A 26,544-nucleotide genomic window follows, 5' to 3' on the forward strand; every position below is an offset into this window, starting at 1 on the left:
TATGTTGTAACTGTCATAACTGCAAGCTATCTAAAAGTAGATTGTGTTTTGTCTGGCTCAAATGATTTTCTTGCAATACATTTGGTTGGACTTAAATCAAATTTACTGGGACACAACGAATGTCATCTTTTTTGTTGGCTTTGCTTTTAGGTCAGTTTTAAATCTCACTGGCTTCATCTTCTAAGATTCGAATTGATCCTGCCATAATTTATAGCTGTAATGTAAACGAAGTTGAGAAGTTATGGACATTCTTAGATAAACAGCATTTTAACTTTTTTTTTTTTTTTTAATACTTTATGGATATCTTATTATAATGGAAATTGTGTGTCTGTAACTGAAGCAACGTCATTGTCTAAGTTACATTTCATTAACTTTAAAAATAAAAAAAAACTTTCGGTGGACCTGAACGAGAATCACCCCCACCTAAGAACACCTTTGTAATAAACATTCCCAAGCTCCCCATGTTAAGAACGGCTTTCGGAATAATCCCAACCTCCCCATGTTAAAAGCGACTTTCGGTATTTTTGCAATTTTTTCAGTGGATTATTAATGATTGGACATACTATGTGATTTTGAATATTTGGTCAGGGTTTACTTCTATGGACAAGTATCCTCATGCTAGATTGTTCTGACAAACCCCTGTACAGAGAGACCTTAGATACTCGAGGACAGTGTCTAGTAGGCATTCAAGTTCTCCCCAGCGGGTGTGTATGCTCTTACGTATGTTACGTGCAGTTCAGTTATATGTGTGTATTCTTATCCTTACACCGTTTTTTGCCTTGTAAGTCTTCAAGACGTGTATGTGCCATGTATAATGCGTACATACCTGGTTGCCTTGGCCAGCGGATGATATCTTCTGGTCGCTGGTCTGCGATCTCGTTGGGAAGTGGTCACTGCAGACAGATGCATCGATAAACAACAAGATGTACTGAAGCTTCAATCTTTTATTAAAGGCAAGTCTATCATCTCGAACCCTGGTTGTTCGGAGAGCCAGATCTCCGATCTGCATTCCTCTGCTGCCTAAACCACTCTCTGCCCATGTGGTCATCAACCGGAAGCCTACGACCACAATTCCCGTGTCACCCATAATTTCCGGTGCATTCTGTCTAGGTTGATACCTGTCAAACCTAACCTTTATTGACCCTGCCAAGTCGCTGATGGGAAATGAAAATATACTTACATAACTTTCTATTTCTAAAACTATCTATATAGCAATTAAGCTGGGATTCCCAATACTACAATAATAGGAATAACATTTTCGAGGGTACATTAAAATGTGTTCCAATTTTAGCAAGGTATTTTCGGGAAAAGCCAATTTTAGAGAGACATTTTCAATGAAAATGTTTTTGTTTTTTTGTGTTTATAATTAAATGTGAGAAACATGTTATATAATTATTAGGGCTATGACAACAGCATATTCTTTTCATTGTTTTGACTCTCAAGTATATATCTGACACAGTTAATTAACCGAGAACCACATCACCCTATATAAAAGCACATAAGATATCAACAGATACAAACTCGAGAGTCAAAAAACTGAAAAGAATATGCTGTTTTCCTAGCCCTAATAATTAACCTTTTTTGTACCAATGTTCCTTAAATGGAACATAGTTTTCAACATACTATAGAAATTGTAATTTTGCTTTAAATTCAATTTTTATAAGTTGTTTCTATTAAAGTAGCTTCATTTTACTCCAGATTTATGAAAACTTTTATAAATTATTCTTATAGTTATATTTAAAGCAAAATTACAATTTCTATAGTATGTTGAAAACTATGTTCCATTTAAGGAACATTGGTACAAAAAAGGTTAAACACAAGCAAAATAATGAGTGCAGAGGTATGAATTAAAAATTATATATTTTTTTATTCATGTTTGTCTCTATTTTTAGTTTTCTTGTAAAACAAGGAAGATTCTTTAGCTGAGATATCAAAGAAGTAAAAGCCAATAATTTAAGAGCCATGAGTTATTCACGTCTGAAAATTGTAATTAAAAAACTTCACTTAAATATACAAATTATATTTCATTAAAGGTTATTAATAAGGGTCACTGTTTATTTATTTTCATATTAGAAAGTTTACTGAGAAAAGTTATGAATATTTCAATGAATAAATTTATACATTGATTTTTGATAAGCTTACGAGAATACGAGAGAGTTATTGTGTCAGTGTGTTCATTAATGTCTGTGTGCGTATGCTTATGACTGTGTATGCATGAGTTAATATAAAGCAGGCTATCAGAAGATACCAGCTTCCTGACCAAAATTGCACCAAACATTGATGTTAATGTTTTTCCCCCTTTCTTTTTGCAAAACTCAGTCATGTTCTGTAAAGTCAAAAGAAAAAAAAACAGCAATTTTCCTTTTACAAAACATTCAAACCAAACACCATGAAATAAATATTTGAAGATATAAACAACTTGAGGCATAAAAACTTTTCCAAAATTACTAGATTCATCATTAAATAACTCAAAAAGGGCTGATATGCTGTCATACAATACAACCAAACCAAACCAAACACCTTGAATAAATATTTGAAGATGCAAACAATTTGATGCATAAAAATTTTTTCAAAAATAGATGGATTCAGTATTAAATGACATAATTTTCTATTTTTAAAAATTATTAAAACGGACTTTATATGCTCAGTCATGGACTACATAAAGGTTAACTAATTTGCATATTCCTTTGAAAATCATTTTTATGGTTTCTTATTAGATGTCTCCTTTCATTTCACTATTATGCTGAATTTTATTTATGCATAGTTTCTACATTCTGTATAATTGCAGAGAATTTAAGATGAAATCGTTCTAGCACACAGAAATGTCTATATGAAAGTGACCTTATTGGTTTGTGTGCAGACAGTCGCTATCAAACTCCTCTCTGTATATGTGGTCTACAAAGTTAAAAACTATATATATATATATATATATATATATATATATATATATATATATATATATATATATGGTATTTGGAGCTGTAACACACTTTTAATTTGTTTTTTAACCAGCAAAAATTTCTGCTAAGGTCAAAATTGAAAATAAAACGGTTGATGTTGACAGGGGAAGTCGAATAAAACATTACACTTGCTGTTACTTTTGCGCATGTGGAAAATTAAACATTCATAGCTTACCTGTTGGTAGCTCAGATAGATGGAGAGGTACAGGGTGGAACAATAAAAGTGTTGCCCTAAAGAAAACAGAGCTTTATTTTAAAACTTATTGAAAAAAATCAATTCAGGTAACTTGATTATACAGTAGAGCTGACATCTATTCAATGTAGCCACCTTACGCCTCAATCACCGCCTCAATATGGGTCCGGAACTGGGAGCATGCCTTTTCCACAAGTGCTGGTAGGAGCTTGGCGAATACTCGGCAGATGGTGGCGATCGGGTTGGCTTTGGCTTTGTGGGTAGTCAGGTTGGTGATGTTCTCAACGTATGGCCAAACAAAGTAGTTCAGCGAGTTCAGGTCGGGGGAGGAAGTGGGGCCAGCGAGAAAAGGGTACTAAGTCGTAGAACTCCTTGTGAAACCAAGCCTGGGTCTCTTTGGATTTGTGGGCTGGTGCCAAGTCCTGCTGCCACACCCAGGATCTGCCAGCGGACACCTGATTGCACCAGGGGATCACCACACTCTTCAGCACATCCAGGTACACATTGGTGTTGACTTTCAAGCCGACTTTGAAGATGTGAGATGGCATGATGTGGCCTTCACTTAAAATCACACCAAGACTATAACCGTGGTAGAAAACTTTGTCTTCATCACTCTGGGCATGTCCCTGTCATTCATGGCAATTCAGCAATTTTGAGGGTGTTAGCAATGGTCCTGTTGTCATAATTTCGATCGGTAGAGAACATGAGTTGTAAAAATCCTCCCTATCAGTGTAAAGTTATCTATTTTTCCAAATAATCGGTCAAAAAGCGAAAATTAAACATGATTTTCCTATAAATCGCACGCTGACGAAAGTCATTTAGCAGCAAAAATGCACATGAACCTACCGATGAGAAATATAAGAATGAAAAACCCATATTGGAATCCTTCAACCAAGTTATAGAAATTTAAAATCTGAAAAAAAATAATTAATAAAACCTGAAGCAAAAAAATAAAACCTAAATAAATAAAATAAAATAAAATTAATATTGAAACAGATTAGTAAACGTGTCAACAAATTCACCGTTCTCACACAACTATTTTGTATCTAGAAATGTAAATAAAAAAGGAAGGAAGGAAGGAAAAGGGACGGATAGAGAGTAGTAGTAGTAGTAGTAGTAGTAGTCTTGGCTACTACAATTGTTCTTATGTTTGTCAACGGGTTAAAGTTGTTTAGTTGTAAGAAAATAGCGACAATATAGTTGTAATAAAGAATAGTTGCAAAACACCCCCACTCGTCCCATGTTAAATAATAATTTCAAAATAATAACGTTAATAGTTCAGTGCGCAGATCAAAATCTGCAAAAGAAGCGATTTTTGTTTCTTTGTTTACATTGTTATGAGTTAATGTTTATGCGCGCATGCGCAACCAGATGTCGTAAACCAGAAAGTGGGTTACATCACTCGTTACAAGGTCATTTGAGTTTTATAATTGTATAGATTTATGCATATTTTATGACGGAGCAATGCCGGGTGGCCGGCTTGTAAATAAATGAAAAATATAATTAATTTCAATGTATAGGACTGTCTTAAAAAAATTTTGGGGTTTAATTGAACATGTGCCAAGAACCACTGTCTTAAATCTGATTTCTAGTTCCCTGTGTTTAAGTCTTTGAGACTGAAAAAAAAAAACGGTAATCATTTGGGGGGAAACATTTGTTGGGCGTTTTTCTTGCTCTCTCTCTCTCTCTCTCTCTCTCTCTCTCTCTCTCTCTCTCTCTCTCTCTCTCTCTCTCTCTCTCTCTCTTCATTTCTTCATATGTTTTAATCAGAAATTCTCGACAAGGACTGTTCCAATGTCAAACTGCTCCTGGGCCGCTAACGCTACTGGGAAAAGGGCCGAGGCAATAATTACTCGTGCACTTGTTTAATCGCTGGAATTTTTTTTTCTTTTTTTTTTCTTAGCAACAAATTGCTTCCTTGGAAACCTATTATTATGTCCTGCATGTTTGCTGCACAAAACGTTAATAGTAGTTATTTGGCAAAAAGAATGAATGCAACAGAAGAACGGAAGAAAGAAAAAAAATGGATCTTCCACCTCAATGATTGAAAAGCAGTTATTTGAAAAATAATCATTTTGGTGTCTTAAAATTGCATTTTGCCTTTTAAATTCATTTTATTAGTTATTATTTAAAAGAAACAGTTCTGAATTTTTTAGATAAGGATTATTTGATATATTTGGACTACTGTTCTCATATTGACTTTCACAATGTTTCAGTCGATGTAACCTCCAACCTTCTTTGGGTATATCTTATCCAACCCAGGAATCTTTCTATCAAACTTATTAATTTGCATGGAATTTCGAATGGAACCCTTTATTTAATCCACAGGGGTAGCATGCTCTTGTTCCATCAGCCATGACTGGGTAAAAGTCCTAACTAATAATTTTTTTTTTTTTTTTGAGTGTCGCCCCTGCACTGAGAATTGAACCTTCAACCTCTAGAAGAGTGTAACTTTACAACTGAATTTTACCAAGTACTCTATCTATTATGCCACGGGTTCAACAAGATATATTTGAAGAAGGTCTCGGGTTACACTGATCGAAATGTGAAATTAACACTTAAGATGAGAACAGTAGTCCGAAGAATCCAAATAATATGATAAGAAACCGTTCTGTTTTGACTGACATTTTTTTTTTCATTTCTGTTGGTTAGTAGTTAAAGAATTGGTTATTTATTCGTTAGATTCTTTAATTAGTTTATTGTGTATATTTTACAGTATTGCAATGTTTTCAGGGTTGCTAAGGGGGTTAGAATTGAAAAATTGGTACATCGGGGAGGGGGGGTAGTCAGATTTTTATCTGTCAGCTGTTTTATGAATGTGCATGTGTGAATTGTTCACGTGACAGATTCCTTATGTTAAGAATAAGTAGGTTTGAAAACACTTTTTAAAGAGCGTGTCAAGCTAGCCTAATGGGTATCAGACTGTGTTTAGGTTTTGATTCCGATCTTTGCTCAAGTGTTTTTTTTTTGTTTTGTTTTTTACTTACAAGAAGTGAACTGTTTAGAAAAAAACATAATACTCGCATGCACGTTCCTGTTTCAGTAGGAATGAAAATATAATGTTTATGCATATTTTATGACCGGGCAACGCCGGGCGGCCTACTAGTAAAAAATAAAGGTGTGTACTAGTTGATAATAATAACCATAAAAAAAATGATACACAAAATACAAACGTTAACATTTTATGTTATCAGTAATTGTTATCAAAAAGTTATGGTCCATAACTTGATCGATTCAGTTCCAAGATATTTTTGTCCTATAAAATATTCATACATGCATACTCTGTTTGATTTGTATTTTCAAGTGTCCAGAACAAACTTTTTGTTTTCACTTTGGCAAGATTGAACTATTTAATATTCTGAAGGCTGTCAAAAGTCTTATGTCAATATAAAATGTAATAGTCTTAAAGTCTTGCTTCCTGATAGCAAGGTTGCACTGGACGGAGGTACTATTTTTGTAAAAAAAAATAAATAAATAAATATATATATATATATATATATATATATATATATATATATATATATATATATATATATATATATATATATATATATCTCGAATGAGATGATAGATGCATGGGGATCTGCATATATAATCCTTGATTTTAAAATGACCAACAAATTTATTTAGTATTATACCTAACTTTCTCTCATTCGGTTTCTCTTAATCTTTCTTTCTTTTTATATCTTGTTCTTTCACTCTACTTTTATTTCTTTCACTCTTTTTCTATCTCTCTTTCTTTCTCCCTCTCTCTCTCTGTCTCACCTTTGTTGTCTCTTTCTTTTTCTCTCACTCTTTTACTCTCTTTTTTCTTTCTCTTTTTTTTGCCCTCTTTCTCTCTCTCTTTCTCTCTGTTTTCTCTTTTTGCTCTCTCTTTTACTCTTTCTTCCGGTCTCTTTGTTTTGCTCTCTCTCTCTCTCTTCTTATTTTCTCTTTCTTTTGTTCTCACCCTCTCTTTCTCCACCTTTCATTCTCTGAGAAATTACTTTTTTTCCTATTTTATTTTCATTTTTAAACAGCATAATCAATTTATATAGTTAAATATTTTATATATTTTTTGCTGCGCAATACATTGATATCGGAACAGAATTACATATTAACGCTGAATGGTGCAAGTATTTATTGCTTTTCTAGTTAAACTGCTTTAGTTCATGTTTTAAATACACTTTTTTATGACAAGTGTTGGATGCTTAAAACTTAATGTCAATCGTTTAATCATTACTGGCACATATGAAATTGGCGAACTAAGTTCAAATCCAGTTAGAAAAAGTATTAACTTTCAAAGTTTCAATAATTTTCCATTTGTGGATTATGTTACCACGGGACTTCTTCCCTAATATCCTCATCTCTAAATCGAATGTCAACTATGTGTTGGGTTATCAAATAACCCCCCAAAAAAAGATTTGCTGTCCCATAAACCAAAACAACCAATCAGTACACAGTATTTGGATTCTTTAGACTACTATTCTTATCTTGAGGTTATTCACACAAGAGGTTAGAGGTTACATTGACCGAAACATTGTAGAAATAACTAAGAACAGGAGTCCAAAGAATCCAGATAATGTGAATAATCAATCCTCATAATTAACCAATATCTCAACAGTAAAATGAAAATCCTACCATTTTCTCAGTTCCCAAAGAGAATTAAAGTTCCCCCCCCCCCCATCAATAAGCGAGAAACATCTTGGAAATATTCGGGATATGAATATCCGATAATCCAATAATCTTAATTGTCTGATTTTGTTAATTGATTTCGACATGCATTCTTGGAGGTGGTGGGAGATAAAAAAAAATAATTAAAGGTTCTCCAAATATTGACAACACGTAAAAAAAAAAAAAAAAAAAAAAAATTGTTCTCGTCATTAATAAGATTTGATTATGCGTAATAAAATTTATATTGGCAAGTTTCAGTAAGGGGTGGGGGTGGATTTGATTGCTTATCTTGGATAGATTCAATTATTTTCATTGTAATTAGGACCCTTTCTCCTTTTGGGACTGGGATCTGCTATCAACAAAATTGAACAGCAGATCATTGATAAAATTGTTGGCGTCATGAACACTGATATTTCTTTCCGCTGGTAAAGAGTAGCCCCAGTGTCGTTGTTTGGTCACACGGCGGCCAATCAGACACCTGGTTGCAGAAATTTCGACCGGATCTTGTAAGGACTATATCCAGACCCTAAGATAATTGCAGGGCAGGCAGAGAGCTTCGAAGCACTCAGTAAGAAACACATAAATCCTCTCTCATGTCCCTGTCACCTAGACATTGAGTAATACTATCTTTACTTGAAAATATGCTTCATTCTGTGTTTAATCTTTATTCCTTTCTGCACTCTTTAAATTTCTAACAACCTACACCCAACGGTGTACATTACTTAAATATATATATAATTTGTTATTTATAGAAAGGCTTTGTTTTCCTTTGTTTTACGATTTCTTTATTAAAGATTATTTAGAAGATAGCTTTACAGTTGGTGCTAAGATTGTCTCCTATAAGATATATATCTATATAATGTGGAAAAAACTAAGATGAAATGTAGTATCACAACAGATACTGAACTTTGCTTGGAGCCAGAAAACCGATGTGTGTATACCGCACATTTCAGTTTAGTTTAAGAGAATGGAAATCAGAGGAAATCAATTAGTCATATATCTGCATCGTTCCCAATAGATATAACACCCCAAAATAAAATAAAACATTATTGCATTTAGCTTTGTTTATTTTTTTGCTTCTCTTCTCCAATTTTCCTTCTCTTACGTGTCTTTTGCCTTACTTCCTTTACGTCTTTTGCCTTACTTCCTTTACGTGTCTTTTGCCTTACTTCGTTTACGTGTCTTTTGCCTTATTTCCACGTTCCTTTTGCCTTACTTCCTTTACGTGTCTTTTGCCTTATTTCCCTCACGTGCCTTTTGCCTTACTTCCTTTACGTGTCTTTTGCCTTACTTCCTTTACGTGTCTTTTGCCTTATTTCCCTCACGTGCCTTTTGCCTTACTTCCTTTACGTGTCTTTTGCCTTACTTCCTTTACGTGTCTTTTGCCTTACTTCCTTTACGTGTCTTTTGCCTTACCTCCTTTACGTGTCATTTGTCTTACTTCCTTTACGTGTCTTTTGCCTTACTTCCTTTACGTGTCTTTTGCCTTACTTCCTTTACGTGTCTTTTGCCTTACTTCCTTTACGTGTCTTTTGCCTTACTCCCTTTACGTGTCTTTTGCCTTACTCCCTTTACGTGTCTTTTGCCTTACTCCCTTTACGTGTCTTTTGCCTTACTCCCTTTACGTGTCTTTTGCCTTACTCCCTTTACGTGTCTTTTGCCTTACTTCGTTTACGTGTCTTTTGCCTTATTTCCACGTGCCTTTTGCCTTACTTCGTTTACGTGTCTTTTGCCTTATTTCCACGTTCCTTTTGCCTTACTTCCTTTACGTGTCTTTTGCCTTATTTCCCTCACGTGCCTTTTGCCTTACTTCCTTTACGTGTCTTTTGCCTTACTTCCTTTACGTGTCTTTTGCCTTACTTCCTTTACGTGCCTTTTGCCTTACTTCCTTTACGTGTCTTTTGCCTTACTTCCTTTACGTGTCTTTTGCCTTACCTCCTTTACGTGTCATTTGCCTTACCTCCTTTACGTGTCATTTGCCTTACCTCCTTTACGTGTCATTTGTCTTACTTCCTTTACGTGTCTTTTGCCTTACTTCCTTTACGTGTCTTTTGCCTTACTCCCTTTACGTGTCTTTTGCCTTACTCCCTTTACGTGTCTTTTGCCTTACTCCCTTTACGTGTCTTTTGCCTTACTCCCTTTACGTGCCTTTTACCTTACTTCAACCTTTTTTGTCTTCTCCAACCTTCTTTTTGTATTTATCTTAACTATTTTTTGCCTTACTACTCTTACGCTTTCAACTAAGTTTTCTTTTCTTTCTTTTGTTTTTCTTTCGGGAGAGAGATGTTACTTCATTGCAGAAACATGTTTTTTTTTCATCTTACTTCTTTAATTTGTGTCTTGTCTTGCAGTTCTATACTTCTAGTACCCCCTTCCTTATATTGTTTGTCTTACTATTCTTACACTTGTTTCAATATTATGCTCCCACACAATTTTTACTGTCCTATTTCTGTTTTCCTTATCCATATTTAAGTGTTAGCATTCATTGGAGAATTAACATGGAAATGTTGGTGAAATCGAACATAACAGCAAAATTGTAGATTTGATGAAATGGGTGTAAAAAGGTCACAAAATTAAGAAATCCCTTCTTGTTTACACATTGGGTGTTGTCCATCAGAAATGCACTAGGGTTGTTCCAGAAGTAAAGCCTCCTCTATTTCTTTGTTTTAACTCAAAACGTTGAAGGGCTACAAATACAGGAGTGGTACCATTAAAACAAGCGACCTTTTGTGCTCCAGAATTTATTTTGCTACATAGTCACTACCATTTTGAATGTACTTTTTCCAGGAATTCAATGACACATCTCTGCTTCTGACGCACGTCCATGACATGAGTTGCTTTCTTAGAGTCTCACACCGTTAATATCAGCAACAGAAAGGTGAAACTTTCAGGTCATGGATGAATAAGTTCAGTCATCATAACAATGCAATTTGCAATTCGCTGTCTGACCCTTTTGGACGAAATAAACAATAGGAAGCATTACGTCCTTCGTAGATTTCACCCAAAACCGAAACGTAACACAAAAAAGCTTCTATCTTCTTTTCAGAATGATAGCAATACTATTCATCAATTTTAAAAATGAGGTATTTATACAGAATAAGGAGCATGCTATTGTATGAGAGTTTTGGAGTGTTTATGTAAAACGCCGGTGGTGGCTGAACGAAAGTTTCATGATTTTTTTTTTTTTTTTTTCCGTGCAAACGCTGTCCAAATATTTTCAATGAAAATTATATTTTAAAAAAACACAGACTCTTTCAGTCTTTGACAGACTATGGATACCCTCGAAGGGGTGCCTGCACATTAAATTTTTGTGCCAGGAGGTGCATAAATTCTAACCACACCTCTCCTGGGTCGATATTGTTAAATATCAATGGCAAGTGAAGTGTATGTACAGGACGACTGGAAACAAATACAGAGATAAGTGGAGAGCACATACAGCGCCTAGAATTCCCAAATGGTCACCGATCTTGTAATAGCCAGGTTCAACATTGCTTAACTTCAGTGATCTGACGAGAACCAGTGTGTCAACGCAATTATGCCGTATATATATTATTACAAAGATAATTGAATGAAAAATTAATTGAAAATGGAAAAATATTCTTTTTGTTGCTAACGAAGAAAATGCAGTGAATAATTATTGAACAATTTTCATGAGACTAACAATATTAATATTCAAATCAAGAAAACTCCCCGTCAAGTAAATTTTGTGAATAAATATTTTTTTGAACAACAAACAACTCATAGAAAAAAGTTTTTAATATACTCTAAAACAAAACAACCAAACCAAACACAATGAATAAATATTTGAAGATATAAAGAACTTGAGGAATAAAACTTTTTTCAAAATTACTCAGTTCATCATTAAATAACCCATAAATGGTTGATATGCTGTAAACCAACAAACTAAACTACCTTCTTCAGATGTCTTTTGTCAAACTCGGGAATTTATACAGAATCGCAAATCAAAGCTTTTTTATCTAAATTTCGGGGATGGGTAACTTACGTCAACCATGACCACGTTTAAGTTTTAAGTAATTCAGATTTTTTTTCTTTTTAATATTGCCTTTACTGAAGATCGAAACTTCAGCCTGTAGTAGACAGTCACTGAGAACTGATTAGCACTTTTATCCGTTGCACCACAGGTATTCCTATTGTGAGAAAAACATCCTAGATGAGAACAGAAATCAGAATAATACAAATAATAAATTTTCATATAAAAAAAAATTAAAAACGCAATCTTTTAAATTATAAACAAAATACTTCAGATCGAAGCGTTAATCAACATCTAATCGATAATCCTGTTTACACTAATTCGTTGAACAGATGTTGCTTTCAAAACTAGAACCATACTCGATTACCTTTCATTTTAAAGTGTGTGGGGGGGGGGGGCATTTAAATTTTTGCCAATAATCATTTTTATCTGTCTATAGAAAGAATTTAAATGGAAGTGTATTTATGAAGGTGAAACTTGGCCGGTTAAGCAACGTTGAACCTGGTCAGTATCAGATGGTTGACCATTTCGGAATACCAGGCGCTGTATGTAAGAGGAGGTCAATACCACCTCGTAAGAACTGCAAAAACCTAATATCGTCATCTCTCCTGATGGAGATATATACAAGCAACTGGGGACTGTTTGTGAATTTCAAATTCCCATGACACTTTCTCCTTTGGAGGAAGCCGGTTCAACTTTCTTAGGATGAATGCCACTGCTGCTGCAATGTGAGTCTTAAAGAAAGGCTTAGATCTTATGAATGCGGAGGAAGATTGAATCTGGACAGCATAGGAAGGTGTGTACAGAACAGCAGACACCAATAATATGGTCACACTAAAAGAGTGAAAAAGATTTATTGGGTTAGTATGTGTAGAGTAGTCGAAGTAGCAGGATCAGTTCTCAGGAAAGGTAAACATATAAGAAGTGATTAGGACAAATTTGAGAGACAGGGATAAGTAAAGACCTGGCCATAGATAAGTTAGTTTGGAAGCTGTCTGAAACATATCAGCACCTAAAATAGACGTTAAACCGAATATGATGTGTATACTAATACACTAAACGCATTGAATGTTTGTATTGTGTTGTCAGCTTTCACATGTATTAAAAAAAAACGAGATGGTCCAATTAGTAAAAGATGATAATCGGTGATTAATCTGATATCGCTAAGGTAAAAAATTCCAACTTCACAAGTTTTCAAATTAATTGTTCTAAAATAAAATTATGTCGTCCTATCGATAAAAAACAATAAAAAAAATTTAAATTAAATACATTTCAAAGAGTGACATTGAAGAATAATTTAGCTGGCAATTATATTTATGACATGACAACAGAGAACATCATCATCAGCCGCCCTGCCGTTTTACAGTGTTAGTAACCACGGTTTTCCAATGTGGCCGGCTATCCACAGCTCGAAACAGCTCAACTTTTGACGATAATCCCGTCCAATCGATCAAGTTGTCAATTAAAGTGCGTCTTGGTCGACACTGCTTTTTCAATCCCGGCATTCTACCAGTCAATGCCAGAGGCTCTATGTGTCTTTAACGGTAAATATGTGCTAAGAACATAATTTGTCTTTTCATGATATTTTCCATCAGCGTTCCTTTAGTACATCCAGATCTAGTTCATATTTCTTCGTTAGAAACAGGGAAACAGAACATTGTTTTAAAAAGAATTGAATTGCTACAATTTCAAATAAGAAACATTTGTTTTACATTGCTTACTGCCTGAGGCGCCTCTATCATTGACTAGGAAATTTTTGCTAGGTTAGAGTGCTCATTCTTTAGGGGCACTAGCTTGACATTCGGCACCTTCTGACCTTGTGTAACATTTTGCTGCAGTGGGGAGCAAGTGAATAACTACCCTTCTAATATGCCAAAAATATTGCAACAATTATTTACAGAAAATTATACAGATTGGTATAGACAACACCATGAAATTTTCATGGAGTCCCGCTAGTGATGAAATAATTTTGGTGTTATGCTCAGTTTCACTTAAATTCAAGATTTAAGATCTTTTAAGGTGAAATTTATGAAAATGAATTCTTGTATATTAAGTTTTTTTTTTGTTTTTTTTAATGTCATATCCACATTTATTTACATCGTATTTATTTCATTTTTTTTTTTTAATGTCATATCCACATTTATTTATATCGTATTTATTTCATTTTTTTTTTTAATGTCATATCCACATTTATTTATATCGTATTTATTTCATTTTTTTTTTTTTAATGTCATATCCACATTTATTTATATCGTATTTATTTCATTTTTTTTTTTAATGTCATATCCACATTTATTTATATCGTATTTATTTCATTTTTTTTTTTAATGTACAATCCACATTTATTTATATCGTATTTATTTCATTTTTTTTTTTTTTAATGTCATATCCACATTTATTTATATCGTATTTATTTCATTTTTTTTTTTAATGTCATATCCACATTTATTTATATCGTATTTATTTCATTTTTTTTTTTTAATGTCATATCCACATTTATTTATATCGTATTTATTTCATTTTTTTTTTTAATGTCATATCCACATTTATTTATATCGTATTTATTTCATTTTTTTTTTTAATGTCATATCCACATTTATTTATATCGTATTTATTTCATTTTTTTTTTAATGTCATATCCACATTTATTTATATCGTATTTATTTCATTTTTTTTTTAATGTCATATCCACATTTATTTATATCGTATTTATTTCATTTTTTTTTTTTAATGTCATATCCACATTTATTTATATCGTATTTATTTCATTTTTTTTTTAATGTCATATCCACATTTATTTATATCGTATTTATTTCATTTTTTTTTTTAATGTCATATCCACATTTATTTATATCGTATTTATTTCATTTTTTTTTTTAATGTCATATCCACATTTATTTATATCGTATTTATTTCATTTTTCTTTTAATGTCATACCCACATTTATTTATATCGTATTTATTTCATTTTTTTTTTTAATGTCATATCCACATTTATTTATATCGTATTTATTTCATTTTTTTTTTTTAATGTCATATCCACATTTATTTATATCGTATTTATTTCATTTTTTTTTTAATGTCATACCCACATTTATTTATATCGTATTTATTTCATTTTTTTTTTTTTAAATCTCAAAATCAATTTATAGGTTTTATGATTATTAGGGCTATGACAAGAAAATATTCTTATCATTGTTTTAACTCTCAAGTATATATTCGACACAGTTATTCAATCGAGAGCTACGTCACTCTATATAAAAACGTATAAGATATTATCTGATATATATACTCGAGAGTCAAAATAATGAAAAGAATATGCTCTTGTCATAGCCGTAGTGATATACCAAAGAATATACCAAAATATTTTTTCTTTTGGTGGGGGGGGGGGGAAATGATCGGTAAGATCAATAAAACCCTTTGGAATATTGCAAAATTGTTCTTTATATATATATATATATATATATATATATATATATATATGAATATGAATGAGAGTTATAAAAGGATATCACAATGCGAGAAGTGGAAGTCTGCCGGTGTTGAGAAGTAAAACAATATTACCAGTGCATAAGTCCACACAAGTTTCCGGAAATTGTAAACATCCACCATTTGATGAAGAGATCTTACCTCGAAATATATTGTGAAACATGGTTATGAACATTAAATCACTGTATAAAAGTGTAGAATAAATCAAGTAAGATTTACAAATAAAAAATATTATGAAAAAAAAAAAAATCTTTTTGCCCTTCTCAACATGGATATATTTTCATTTTTTGCCTTGTGATAGCTTTCTAATACTCCTCTATATGTACATAAGACACGATGCTTCAGGCAAACTACATCACCTTATATGTATGTGTGTGTATGCTTATATTACCATTGTTTCTTTAGTCTTTAACTTTTTATTCTTATAAGTTATTTAAGAAAAAAAAATTTTTTTTTTTTTTTGCATTAACACCAAATTTTTCTTGCTCTTCTCTCCAGCTGCTGCTCCAAGGCTTGGAGTGGTTCCAACCTCCAAGCCGAAGATAGTGAAACCGCCACTCCTCACTTCTCCACCAGTGCCATCTCCAATACCACCTCCCCTACCTCCAAAGAACTATCCCTACAATGAGCTTGGCATTCCCAAACACTACAGCAGTGACTCCGCCCTAGGCTCACCAGACATCAGCAGCGTCAGCGTGTCTGTGACCACCGATGATATAGATGAGCTGCCTGAGCTAGACCGGGAAGGACCAATGTCAGAACTAAATGAAGAAACAGAAAATGGTTAGTTTCTGATGCTACTTCTAAACCCCATCTCTCCAAAACCCTTAAACCTATCCCCAGTCAACAGGACAATACGCTTCTGGTATAAGAGTGATGCTCAGAGTTAATATTATCCCCCCCCCTACACCTTTTTCTAACTTGTTGTTCATCTAAACAATGTCAAAGTAGTTGTTTTGCATTTTTATTTAACTGTTATTTTTTACAAGTTTTTTTTTTTAATCAATTTACCATATTTCTTTAAGATGTTAAAATCGACACTAAGCATTAAAATAAAAAAATGTAAATGCATTATGCTTGCAAATTAATCGTAAACTCTTACACTCCTTGCTACCTTGAACCGCACTCTGCCCAAACATTCATTATATTGAATCACTTCTATGTTCAATTTGAACCAAGCTTTAAAAATTTCTTTGTTTACAAGAAAAACAAAATAAATTCTGTATAAAAAAAGTAAAGTTTGCATTTTCTTCAGTTTTCTTATATTGATCTTTTTTTTTTTTTTTTTTATCTATCGTATTTCTTGTCAACACTAAGGATTAATATATATATATATATATATATATATATTGAAGTGGCCTCCGGCTATCTTGAGCCACACTCTGCCCAACCACTCATCATATTGAATCACTTTTAGGTTCAATTTTAACTAAGTTTTTATAGTTCTAAGTTTGTTTACGAGAAAAAAATTTTTTCTCGTAATCAATAGTAAAAAAAAAAAAGATAAAGTTTGAACTTTTTTTTTTATCATATATATCATGGCCTCTGTTCAGTCTCAAGAGACAATGGATATCCACTGTAAGGGTGGCTGCATGTGTAATTGTGATGCAAGGTTTGTGCAACCTCTTCCAAGTTGGCACTACCTGATTCCAGTGGCAGGGAGATTTCAGAACACTGGAAAAAATGCAGATGTTAGGGGAGAGTACATACAGCATTCAGTATTTCCAAACGGTCACCTATTATACTATTGACTTGGTTCAGTGTTGCTTAACTTTGGTAAACCGGTGTCAACGTAATTATACTACATAAGAACCTGCGATTGATAAGGAGACGTTTGTCAAATGGGGATATTTAGATGCATCATGAATAAGAATTTAGCCGAACTTCAACTTCTGCTGTTTTGTATAAATCTTTGTGCAAAGTTAAAATTTGAGACCTATGTATTTCTGAAAATTAAATCTTAAGATTGTCTGAATAATAAAATAAATTGTCCATCTACTTTAGCCTCAAATTTTGGGAATTGACAGATTTTGTTTGTTTTTAATTAAAAGCAGCAATAGATTTGGTAGTACCATATGGCAGGGAAATAATATCTAAATGAAAGCGTTTTTTTTTTGTTTTTGTTTTTTTAAGAATTTAAAAAAAAGAAAAGAAAAGATTATATTCGATTATTCTCCACTCTACAATAATGAACACCGTGTACTTATATGTGTGTGTGTGTCCTGCAAAAGTTAGCAACTAAAATGAAATGGTCGGATGAAACCATATTTTGGAAATCGAGAAAGCAAATAGCAAGTCATACAAGCCCCACCTTCAATCTATTTACATAACGAAATGTTTTCTTTCCTTTTTTCTGTTTCTTTTCTATACCGATTTATACGGAGGGGGGGGGGGTCTGCTTTTTTTTATTCCAGTTTGAGAAATTTTCTTTTTTGCTCATTTTTTTTTTAACTTCACCTATTCACACATGATTTTATATAAATATGAATATAAGTTCAAACACTGGCGAAGGGTAATTGTTTTCTGTCAATTTTAATGGAGGATGTACATTTATTTTTGACATTTAGTATGACTTAATATCTTCTCTGTCGTTTAGTGATTGAAAAATCGTTTATTTTTGTTTTGTTTTGATTATTGAAAATCTTTTTCATAATAACTCTGTACTTAATTTAGTGTATTTTAGATAATATTAGCTTGGATGCCCGGCGTTGCTCGGGTGTTTGGAGGTGTGTGTTGAGCAAAAAAAAAAAAAAAAAATAGTAGTTGACGGGCAGGCAAAGGAGGAAAAGAACGTGAAAAAAAAAAGTGATGTCTTTGCCGTTGTGTCCATCACCAAACCGGATATGACGAAGGTTTAAATTAAGGCTAGTATATCGAAAAGAGGGGATGACTTTCGAAAATATCGTTGAAAAAAAACGACCCCTCCTTGTAGAAAAGTGCCTAATTGAGGGTGGAGGAATTAATGTTTTTAGCCATTTTTTTTTTTATATATATTTGTCGTCCGAAGGGTCGAGCTTCAAAATGATACCTGTCTTGTGAAAACCCGTCGCCTTTGTCGAAAGTTTTAGGTAGACATACAAACATACATACATGCATACATACATTTAAACAGACAAGTGAGATTTATATAATTGATTACAGGATTTTTTAGACGAGAATTGATAATTGCATTATTTGGATTATTTAATCTTAAATGTTATTCTCACAGCGTTTTAGCCGCTATAATCTCCGATCTTCTTCAGTATCTTGTCGAACATGAGAATCTTAATTTATTTGCTCATACAGATTCACTATTTCGACAAGGTACACTTGAAGAAGGTCGAAGGTTATATCGGTCAAAACGTTATGTGAATAACATTCCAAATAAAACAATAATCCGAATGATGCAACTGATACAAACACGAAATAAAATGGTCTGTTTCAGTTTTACGCGCTTTCTTTGTCCATGAAAAACTAAAATCCCAGTTATAAATCAGTGCACCCTGAGGCCTGTTTGTAACAATAAAGAAAACAAATTTGAACTTTTATGCTCTGTGTCGCAAAATCGATCGATCTCCTATCTAAACACTGGACTGACTTTAGAGCCAATTTGAAGTAAGTGATTTGTGTCTTGTAAATTCTACGCAGGAAATAAACTTTACTTCTTTTTTCTTTTATTTAGCAAATAGCAAGTTTCTTTTTGAAAAAGAAAATGATCTTCCTTGATTTTTTTTTTACTTGTTCTAGAATCTAAGTCCAGTGTTAAGCTTTGAACTCGATCAATGCTCAGACTGAACGCATGTGAGTCTCGTTGCCTGTTTTTTTTTTTTTTTTCTTTAAATAATTCTCTGGATACAGATTTATTATTAACGTGAGTTTAAAATCTGCTCTGTATGAGGGAAGCAGGAAAAGTGGATGGCCTGACAAATTTTCATATAATCTTATCTCTTGATATGCTAAAGGTTGGATCTAAATAACTTTAAAGCATTAATTCTGACTAGCCAATTTTCATTTGTTATCATACCATTCTAGTGACTATATAACATACGTCATTGAGTTTTGTTTTTGTTTTTTTAATAGTATATGGTTCCATCCGGATAACTGGGAATATGGAAACATTTATCCCTTAAAAACAAAAATAAATAAATCGAATACAAATCAGCAAAGGGAATAACTTGTATACTAATTAAAAAAAATGTAAAAAGTGTTTGAATTATTTGGATCATTTCATCTTGAATGTTATTCTTGCAAATAACATTCAAGATGAGAACAGTAGTCCAAATAATCCAAGTTTTAAGTTCTTATCTAAGTGGATTGACAGTTTTTATATATTAACATATAATGTTATCTCCTGAGATTGAGTCCAAATAACATTAAAGCAGATGTATCAAGCTTTCATCCTTACTAGCCAATTTTCATTTGTTGTTATTGTACCATGTTATTGACACTATACTAACATACATCATTGCAGTTTATTTAAAGAAATTATATAGTTCTGTTGTTATGGAAACATTTATCACTTAAAAGCAAAAAAATAATTTAAAAAATCAGCAAGGGGAATAACTTGTCTATTAATTGAAAAATATAAAAAGAGTTTGTATCATTTGGATTATTTCATCTTGAATGTCATTCGCGAGAATAACCTTTTTAAGGTAAGTTCAGTAGTCGAAATAATCCAAACTATAAATTCTTATCTCAAAAATTCTGAAACATAAAAAGTTGTTTTCCTTTGCAACTAAAATGTTATTTCTTTTTCTGTATAGGTTTAAAAAATGTGAAAGCCAGTAAAAATTATAAACTAAAACGACTTTATTGCTTGTGTTTCTGAATTTTTAAGATGAAGATTGATAAGTTGGATTATTCAGATTACTGTTTGTGTTATTAGGACCCGTAATATAATGGTAAAGTACTAGGTAAAATTTAGTTGTGAGTGACACTTTTCTGGAGGTTCAAGGTTCAATCCTCAGTGCAGGCGATACCTGGAACACTATTGTGAATTACTTGGGACTTCTACCCGGTCATAGCTGATTGAACGAGGGCATGCTACTCCTGTGGATTGAATAAGTGTTTTGGTTCGAAATGCCAGGCAGATTCCCGAGTTCGACCAAAAGATTTGTGAGGTTTTTTTGTTTTTTTTACAAAGGAATCACCACTTATCAAGGCCCAAGGCCACTCGAGGATAAGGGTTAAAGAGTGTACAGTGGTCAAAAGGACAATATTATAGTAATCATTAGAAGTGTAATTTTGGTAAATTGGATTACTTAAGAGAAACGGCTCATCAAGAATTTGTTTACGTTGGACTTGAAGACGGCCATATTGTAGTCAGCTAGAAAGCAGGTAAACGGAAGAGAGTTCCACAGATGTGCAGTTCTAAGAAAGAAGCTTTGTTCATGGAATCTATGTTTAGGTTTAGGCACAGATAAAGAGTGGGTGCAATTATTCAGTTTGACAAGAGAAAAGATTCCCGAGGAAGGTTGGAGGTTACATCAACCGAAATGTGAAAATGACACTCAAGATGAGAATAGTAGTCTGAATAATCCAAATAATGCAGGCTTCACTTCTTTCAAGGCAACATCGGAACAGGTAGTTTATATATGAACTAGCCCGGGGGGGGGGCTTACCTTTTTAGTCGTAAAATATGCTTAAATATATTTTAATTTATGCAAATTACGTATTTGTTATTACAAAGCCAATATTTAATTGGTTATTATATTGTACCTAATATATAGTACTGATTTCAAAGTCCAAAAAATAATGATTTAAGTATCATCAGCTAGAATCGAGCCTAAACATTTAGCATTCCAGCTACGTTTCCTACTGTTTCAGCTAACTAGACAGATAAGAAAGATTTAAAATTAAACCACTTCAAGCTATGATTGAATTTGCACATGCGCAAAAGTAATAGAAATATGTCGGCAAGTCGGAAAGAATATTTTGCATTGCAACTTGCCAACATATTTCTGTATGTGTTATTCATCCATCCAAACAAAGATTTTATTCGTTATAGACAATCGTTGGTGTATGATTACTATTTCTTGTTAATTTCAGTGTTATGTGATCGGTAGTTTAAGGGTTTATCGGTTAAATATTTTTATATACATACATCCTGAGTGAGGCTGACATTCCCACTATCACCGCTACTGTTGCTCAACGCCAGCTCAGATGGACTGGTCATGTTGTCCGAATGCCGGATCTCCGCCTCCCAAAACAGATTTTCTACTCTCAGCTTGTTGAGGGAAAGCCTGCCCAGGGTGGCCAAAAGATGAGGTATAAGGACAACATCAAAGCAAATCTAAAGCGGTTTCACATGGACCTTGAGACATGGGAGGACGTGGTTGGGAGCAGGTTGGCATGGAGGAGCGCTGTCCACGAAGGTGCTGCGCTTTATAGTAGTGACCTAAATCAAGCTTCTGAGGATAAACGCAAGCACAGAAAGGACAGATTATCAACCAGACATACCCAACCCCACCCCACCACCACTACCTTTATCTGCCCAAATTGCACAAGACAAATTGGGTTTAGGATTGGGCTCTATGCTCACCTGAGGACCCACAGAAGCCACAACGGAGGACAGTCTTACTCGGACACGAGTGACCGCCGATGATGATACATACATGCATGCATCTACTGTTTTATTCATATAGATTGAAAATGATTAGTTTCCAATAATTAAATTTAGATTTGAAGTTAATTAGTATTTGTTGCTTTTTATGTATCATCATAGTGGAGTTAATTTTGTGTTAATTGCGAAAATTTAAAATGATTATTTCACGCTGGTCTAAATTTGATATCTTTACTTTTTTAGTTTCATGATATTGCATAAAATTGATGTCTCTTGAGTGTAAAATGTGCTATCAGGTTTGAAGTTAGTAACCTGTTTTCATTATAAACATCTTTAACCAAGATGGCTGCTAATAGGGACAATCAAGTCAGGCAACTCTACTCGCATTTGTTCTCATAACTAAGCTGTATTCACAAAGAACAATACAAAAAGGGGGGGGTGATGCAACTCTAAATTTGATTAAAATTTCACTTTGAAGTTATTCTGGAGATAGAAAAAAAAAGAACAACAAAACAGGTTTATCTATTTTGGAGACTAAAAGAGAAGGGAAGAAAGGTTAGAGGAGTATAATGTTTATTGGCACTGATTGTGGAATAGGCAAGTCAAATGCAAGTTCCGCTAAGTCGATTACTTTCACTTATGCAATTGCTCCTATTTACTTTCCTCCCCACCAGGACAGAGTTCCACACAAGATCGGTTATAATGTAAGGAAAATACGGCTCCTCCCAAAAGGGATACTCTGGATTGGAACAATTTTTTGTTCAAGGTTTTCTCTTATCACCAAAGGAAACGTAGTCTAGGTCATCATTGAAATGGCTCTTTCCCTATTGAATTGTAAATATGTCGTTCTCATTTTCACCTTAATTTTAATTTCTTCCCCCTATTTTCTTTTTTAAAAAATATCAAAATGCCATCATTTGCCCCTGACAGGGATGGCAAAAGACGTCTAGAGTCCAAAAGGACTCTTTTCTCCGTCATATATATATTAAATGAAAGATGAGGAACAAAAGTTATAACTTTATTATATCATCAGAGTAAGGGGAAAATTAAGAAAAAATCTTTTTAGGCCATGACATTTGAAGCTAAATGCTTCTTATCAGAAGAGAAGGGCCAGAATTATGCAAATACATTTAGCTTCGAAATGCCATGGCCTAAAGGTTTTTTTTCTTAATTTTGCCCTTAACTTTTCCTTATTGTTCTGATCATATAATAAAGTTATATGTAACTTTTATTCCTCATCTTTCATTTAATTTTATTGTTTGCTCCTCTTAATAGAGTTGAGCTTTTCTTATCTTGATAAATTTAGCTTTGATAAAGATTTATTATTTGGTAATATCAATATATATATATATTTATATATATATATATATATATATATATATATATATATATATATATATGTGGGTGTGAGGATATTTGGTAATATCAATATATATAATATATATATATATATATATATATATATATATATATATATATGTGGGTGTGAGGATACTTCTCAACCTGCATACTCTACGAATTTTTCATCTGCAAACTTGGAATTTGATATATAGGATATTCAGACATGTGGAAAACTTTTTAATTAGTTTTCATCTGGAAAAACGGGCTGTTAAACGGTAAAAAATGAAAAATTGGTATATGGGGGGGGGGTCATCGAATTTTTATCTGTTTGTTAACTGTTCCACAAATGCATATACGTGAAATTAGTTATGTTAAAAATAAGTAGGTTTGAAAACACTTTTTAAAGACCATGCCAAGCCAGCCTAATAGTTATCGTACCTGACTTACTGTCTTTAGTTTTTGGTTTCGATCTCAGCCCGAGTATTTTCTCTTTTTTTTTTTTTTTTTTTTTTTACTTACAAGAAGTGAACTGTTTAGAAAAAAACAATACTCGCGTACACATGTCTCAGTTTTTGTATGAATTAAAATATGCATAAATATTATATATATATATATATGAGAGTTATATATATGCCTACTAGACATTGTCCGCAAGTGTTTAAGGTCTCTCGTACAAGGGTTTGGCCAGGTCAACCTGGCATAAGAATACATTACCTTAAAAGTAAATCTTGACCAGATAGTCAAACTAACATAATATTAACAGCCCAAATAAGATGCCGTTGCTATGACTACCCTACACTCTCTTATACGAAGAATGGTTCATCTCCAAGTATTGTTGTCTCTGCTATGGATACTCCAGCAGACGATGAATTCTTCATGAATCCAGCAAGATTAAGAGACAAGAACGATAACAAGATATATATATATATATATATATATATATATATATATATATATATATATATATATATATATACTTTTCTTTTTATTGAAATCCTATGAGATGAGTAATTTGTATATTTATTTATTTGCTGACCGTTATCTTCATCTTCATTGTTTTTCTTGCTTTACGACGTTTCACCCAGCTATTCCTTTGGCTTTCATAAGGTGGTTAACCCCGATGGGATAGGAATGTCGAGTCTTAACTGTATCCTCAGAAATTACTGCCTTCCATAGTTGTTGTTGTCTCACCAGAGGATTAGTTGGCCAAAACAGGGTGAGGCAACAACAACTATGGAAGGCAGTAATTTTTGAGGATACAGTTAAGAGACTCGGCATTCCTATCTCTCGTCGCTGTTAACCACCTGAAGAAGCCCAGAGGAAAAATTGGCGGAAACGTTGTGAAACGACAATTATGAAAATGAGGATAACATTCCACAAATAAATAAATTTAAAAAAAAAAAAAAAATTTCTTTTTAAATTATGAAAATTCATGTAAAAAAAAAAAAAAAAAAAAAAAACGCAAATAAACATTATTTTGCATGATTTTAGAAACGAATGTAAAAAGATATTTCAGAATCAAAACTTGGATCGAATATCTGTGTTCAAGATTCTCTTCTGATATCTGCCCGGTTTCTTTCACTTAACTTGTCAACTATCATAGAAGCACACGTTTCTACTGCTGACATGGCAACGCTCTATAAATATTTGAGTATTAAAATAATATATTGATATAATCGAACCCGACACTCGGCTGTCTTGTCTATCGTGTAATGTTTCGCGTTAAATTCTTAACAGCATATTTGCACACGTTATCAACTATGAAAAGCACACCTACTATGAATAGTCTGTTAAAATTAAATGGATTATACAACGAGAATCGATAATGATTTTTTTCTTTTGCGTTTTCAATTAGAATGATTGGTTGCATAAAGTTTTACATGAATCTTAAAGTTATGAGGCAAAGTGTTTAACGCAATCTGTGACGATTATTATTATTTCTTTTCTTTTTTTTTCCACACATTATTCATCACAAGTTTCTACTATCATTTAGATTCTTTGGATTATTGTACTCGTCTTGAGTGTTATTTTCACAACGTTTAGGCCAATGTAACCTTCGACCTTCTTCAGGTGTATCTTGTCGAACTCAGAAATATTTCTGTGAAACTCTGACTCTTTATTTAATCCACAAGGGTAGTATGCTTTTGCTCAATCAGTCATAACTGGATAAAAGTTTTAAGTAATTCACAGTATCTATCTATCTATATATCTATAAAAGTGAACGTATCTGTGTATCTGTGTGTCTGTGTACATTTCCCTAAGCAATAACTCTGTTAATTTTGATATACAGGGTACTGAGATTTGGGAAAATCTTTGGGATCGGTTTCAACCAGAAATTTGGCTGTTAAGGGGTCAAAGTTCAACGATTTGACCTTTGAGAACTCTACCAAACTCCTCTGACAGTTTTGGGGCTAAACACTTGATTTCATTTAATCCACAGAGGTAGATTGTTCTCGTTGCATCATCCATCTTAAGTAATTCTCAATTATATTCTTAGTGTCGCCTTGACCGAGCACTGAACCTTCAACCTCCAGGAGACTGTCAGAACTGTTTATTACTCAACACTTAATCCTAACATTTATAAAGGGGCACTCTTTCTGTGAAGACCTGCCCCCCTCCCAGCTAAAAGTAACAACTTGTCTTCAATGAACCATATACAATGAATTGTTTATAATAGATAGCATTAAGTGTTGATATGCCATAAAACAAGCTAAAACTAAAAAAATTCCAAAGAACTAATCCTGCTTGTAAAAAGAGGAAGATTAGTTTTTGTCTTTGAAATCGGTAGCACCATTGGACATTTGTTCTCATTAGTGGCTTTCAAGCAGTCTTTTATGATTTTCTTTTTGTCAGACATGAAATGAAGGATCCGTTTAATAATTATCATGAAGAAAATCCTTTCAATATCAATAATAACATTTTTTTTCTTCTTCTCTCTCCGTGTCTGCTTTGTTAATTAACACAGTTTTTGTTGTTTATGTATAGTTTTTCTTTGGTTCTCTAGTACAAATGTCTTAAAAACTTTTTGGACTGAAGATATTGTCTGTTGTTTCTGTTTGTCTCTGATGACATTTTTTCTTTGCCATTTCAACTTTAGTTGTTTGTCATTTTTCGATTGCCTTCTTCTATTGCAACTTTCTTTTCTTTCACATTATTTTTTTCATGCATATTATACTAAAACTCTGAAGACCTTGCGTGGTTATTATATTCTACTGGAAGTTTGAAGGAATAAGCCATTTGTGACCCGTTGGGCCAGTATTTGTTTTATAAACTATACTAGCCAAAGTATTAGTTAATGTTGGGTTTCTAAGCCTTTTCTCTTCTGAATGTCAGTTGAAATGAAAAAAAATAAACCACTTGTGAAACTGTTAACGCTT

The 26,544-nt window shown here is 32.9% G+C and overlaps 1 protein-coding gene across 4 annotated transcripts in view; it reads left to right on the forward strand.

Annotated features, from left to right (window-relative positions):
* The window catches only part of LOC145246629 (protein TANC2-like), a 1,068,463-nt gene that overhangs the window by 696,427 nt on the left and 345,492 nt on the right, over nt 1-26,544 (forward strand). For all 4 annotated transcript variants that reach the window (XM_080108301.1, XM_080108302.1, XM_080108304.1 and 1 more), the window contains exon 4: nt 15,784-16,068. In XM_080108301.1, the coding sequence (XP_079964427.1) occupies nt 15,784-16,068 (285 nt within the window). The remainder of the gene's footprint in view (nt 1-15,783; nt 16,069-26,544) is intronic.

Source organism: Euprymna scolopes, chromosome 24 (genome assembly GCF_053919585.1).
Source record: "Euprymna scolopes isolate OS-2025 chromosome 24, ASM5391958v1, whole genome shotgun sequence".
Lineage (NCBI taxonomy): Eukaryota > Metazoa > Mollusca > Cephalopoda > Sepiida > Sepiolidae > Euprymna > Euprymna scolopes.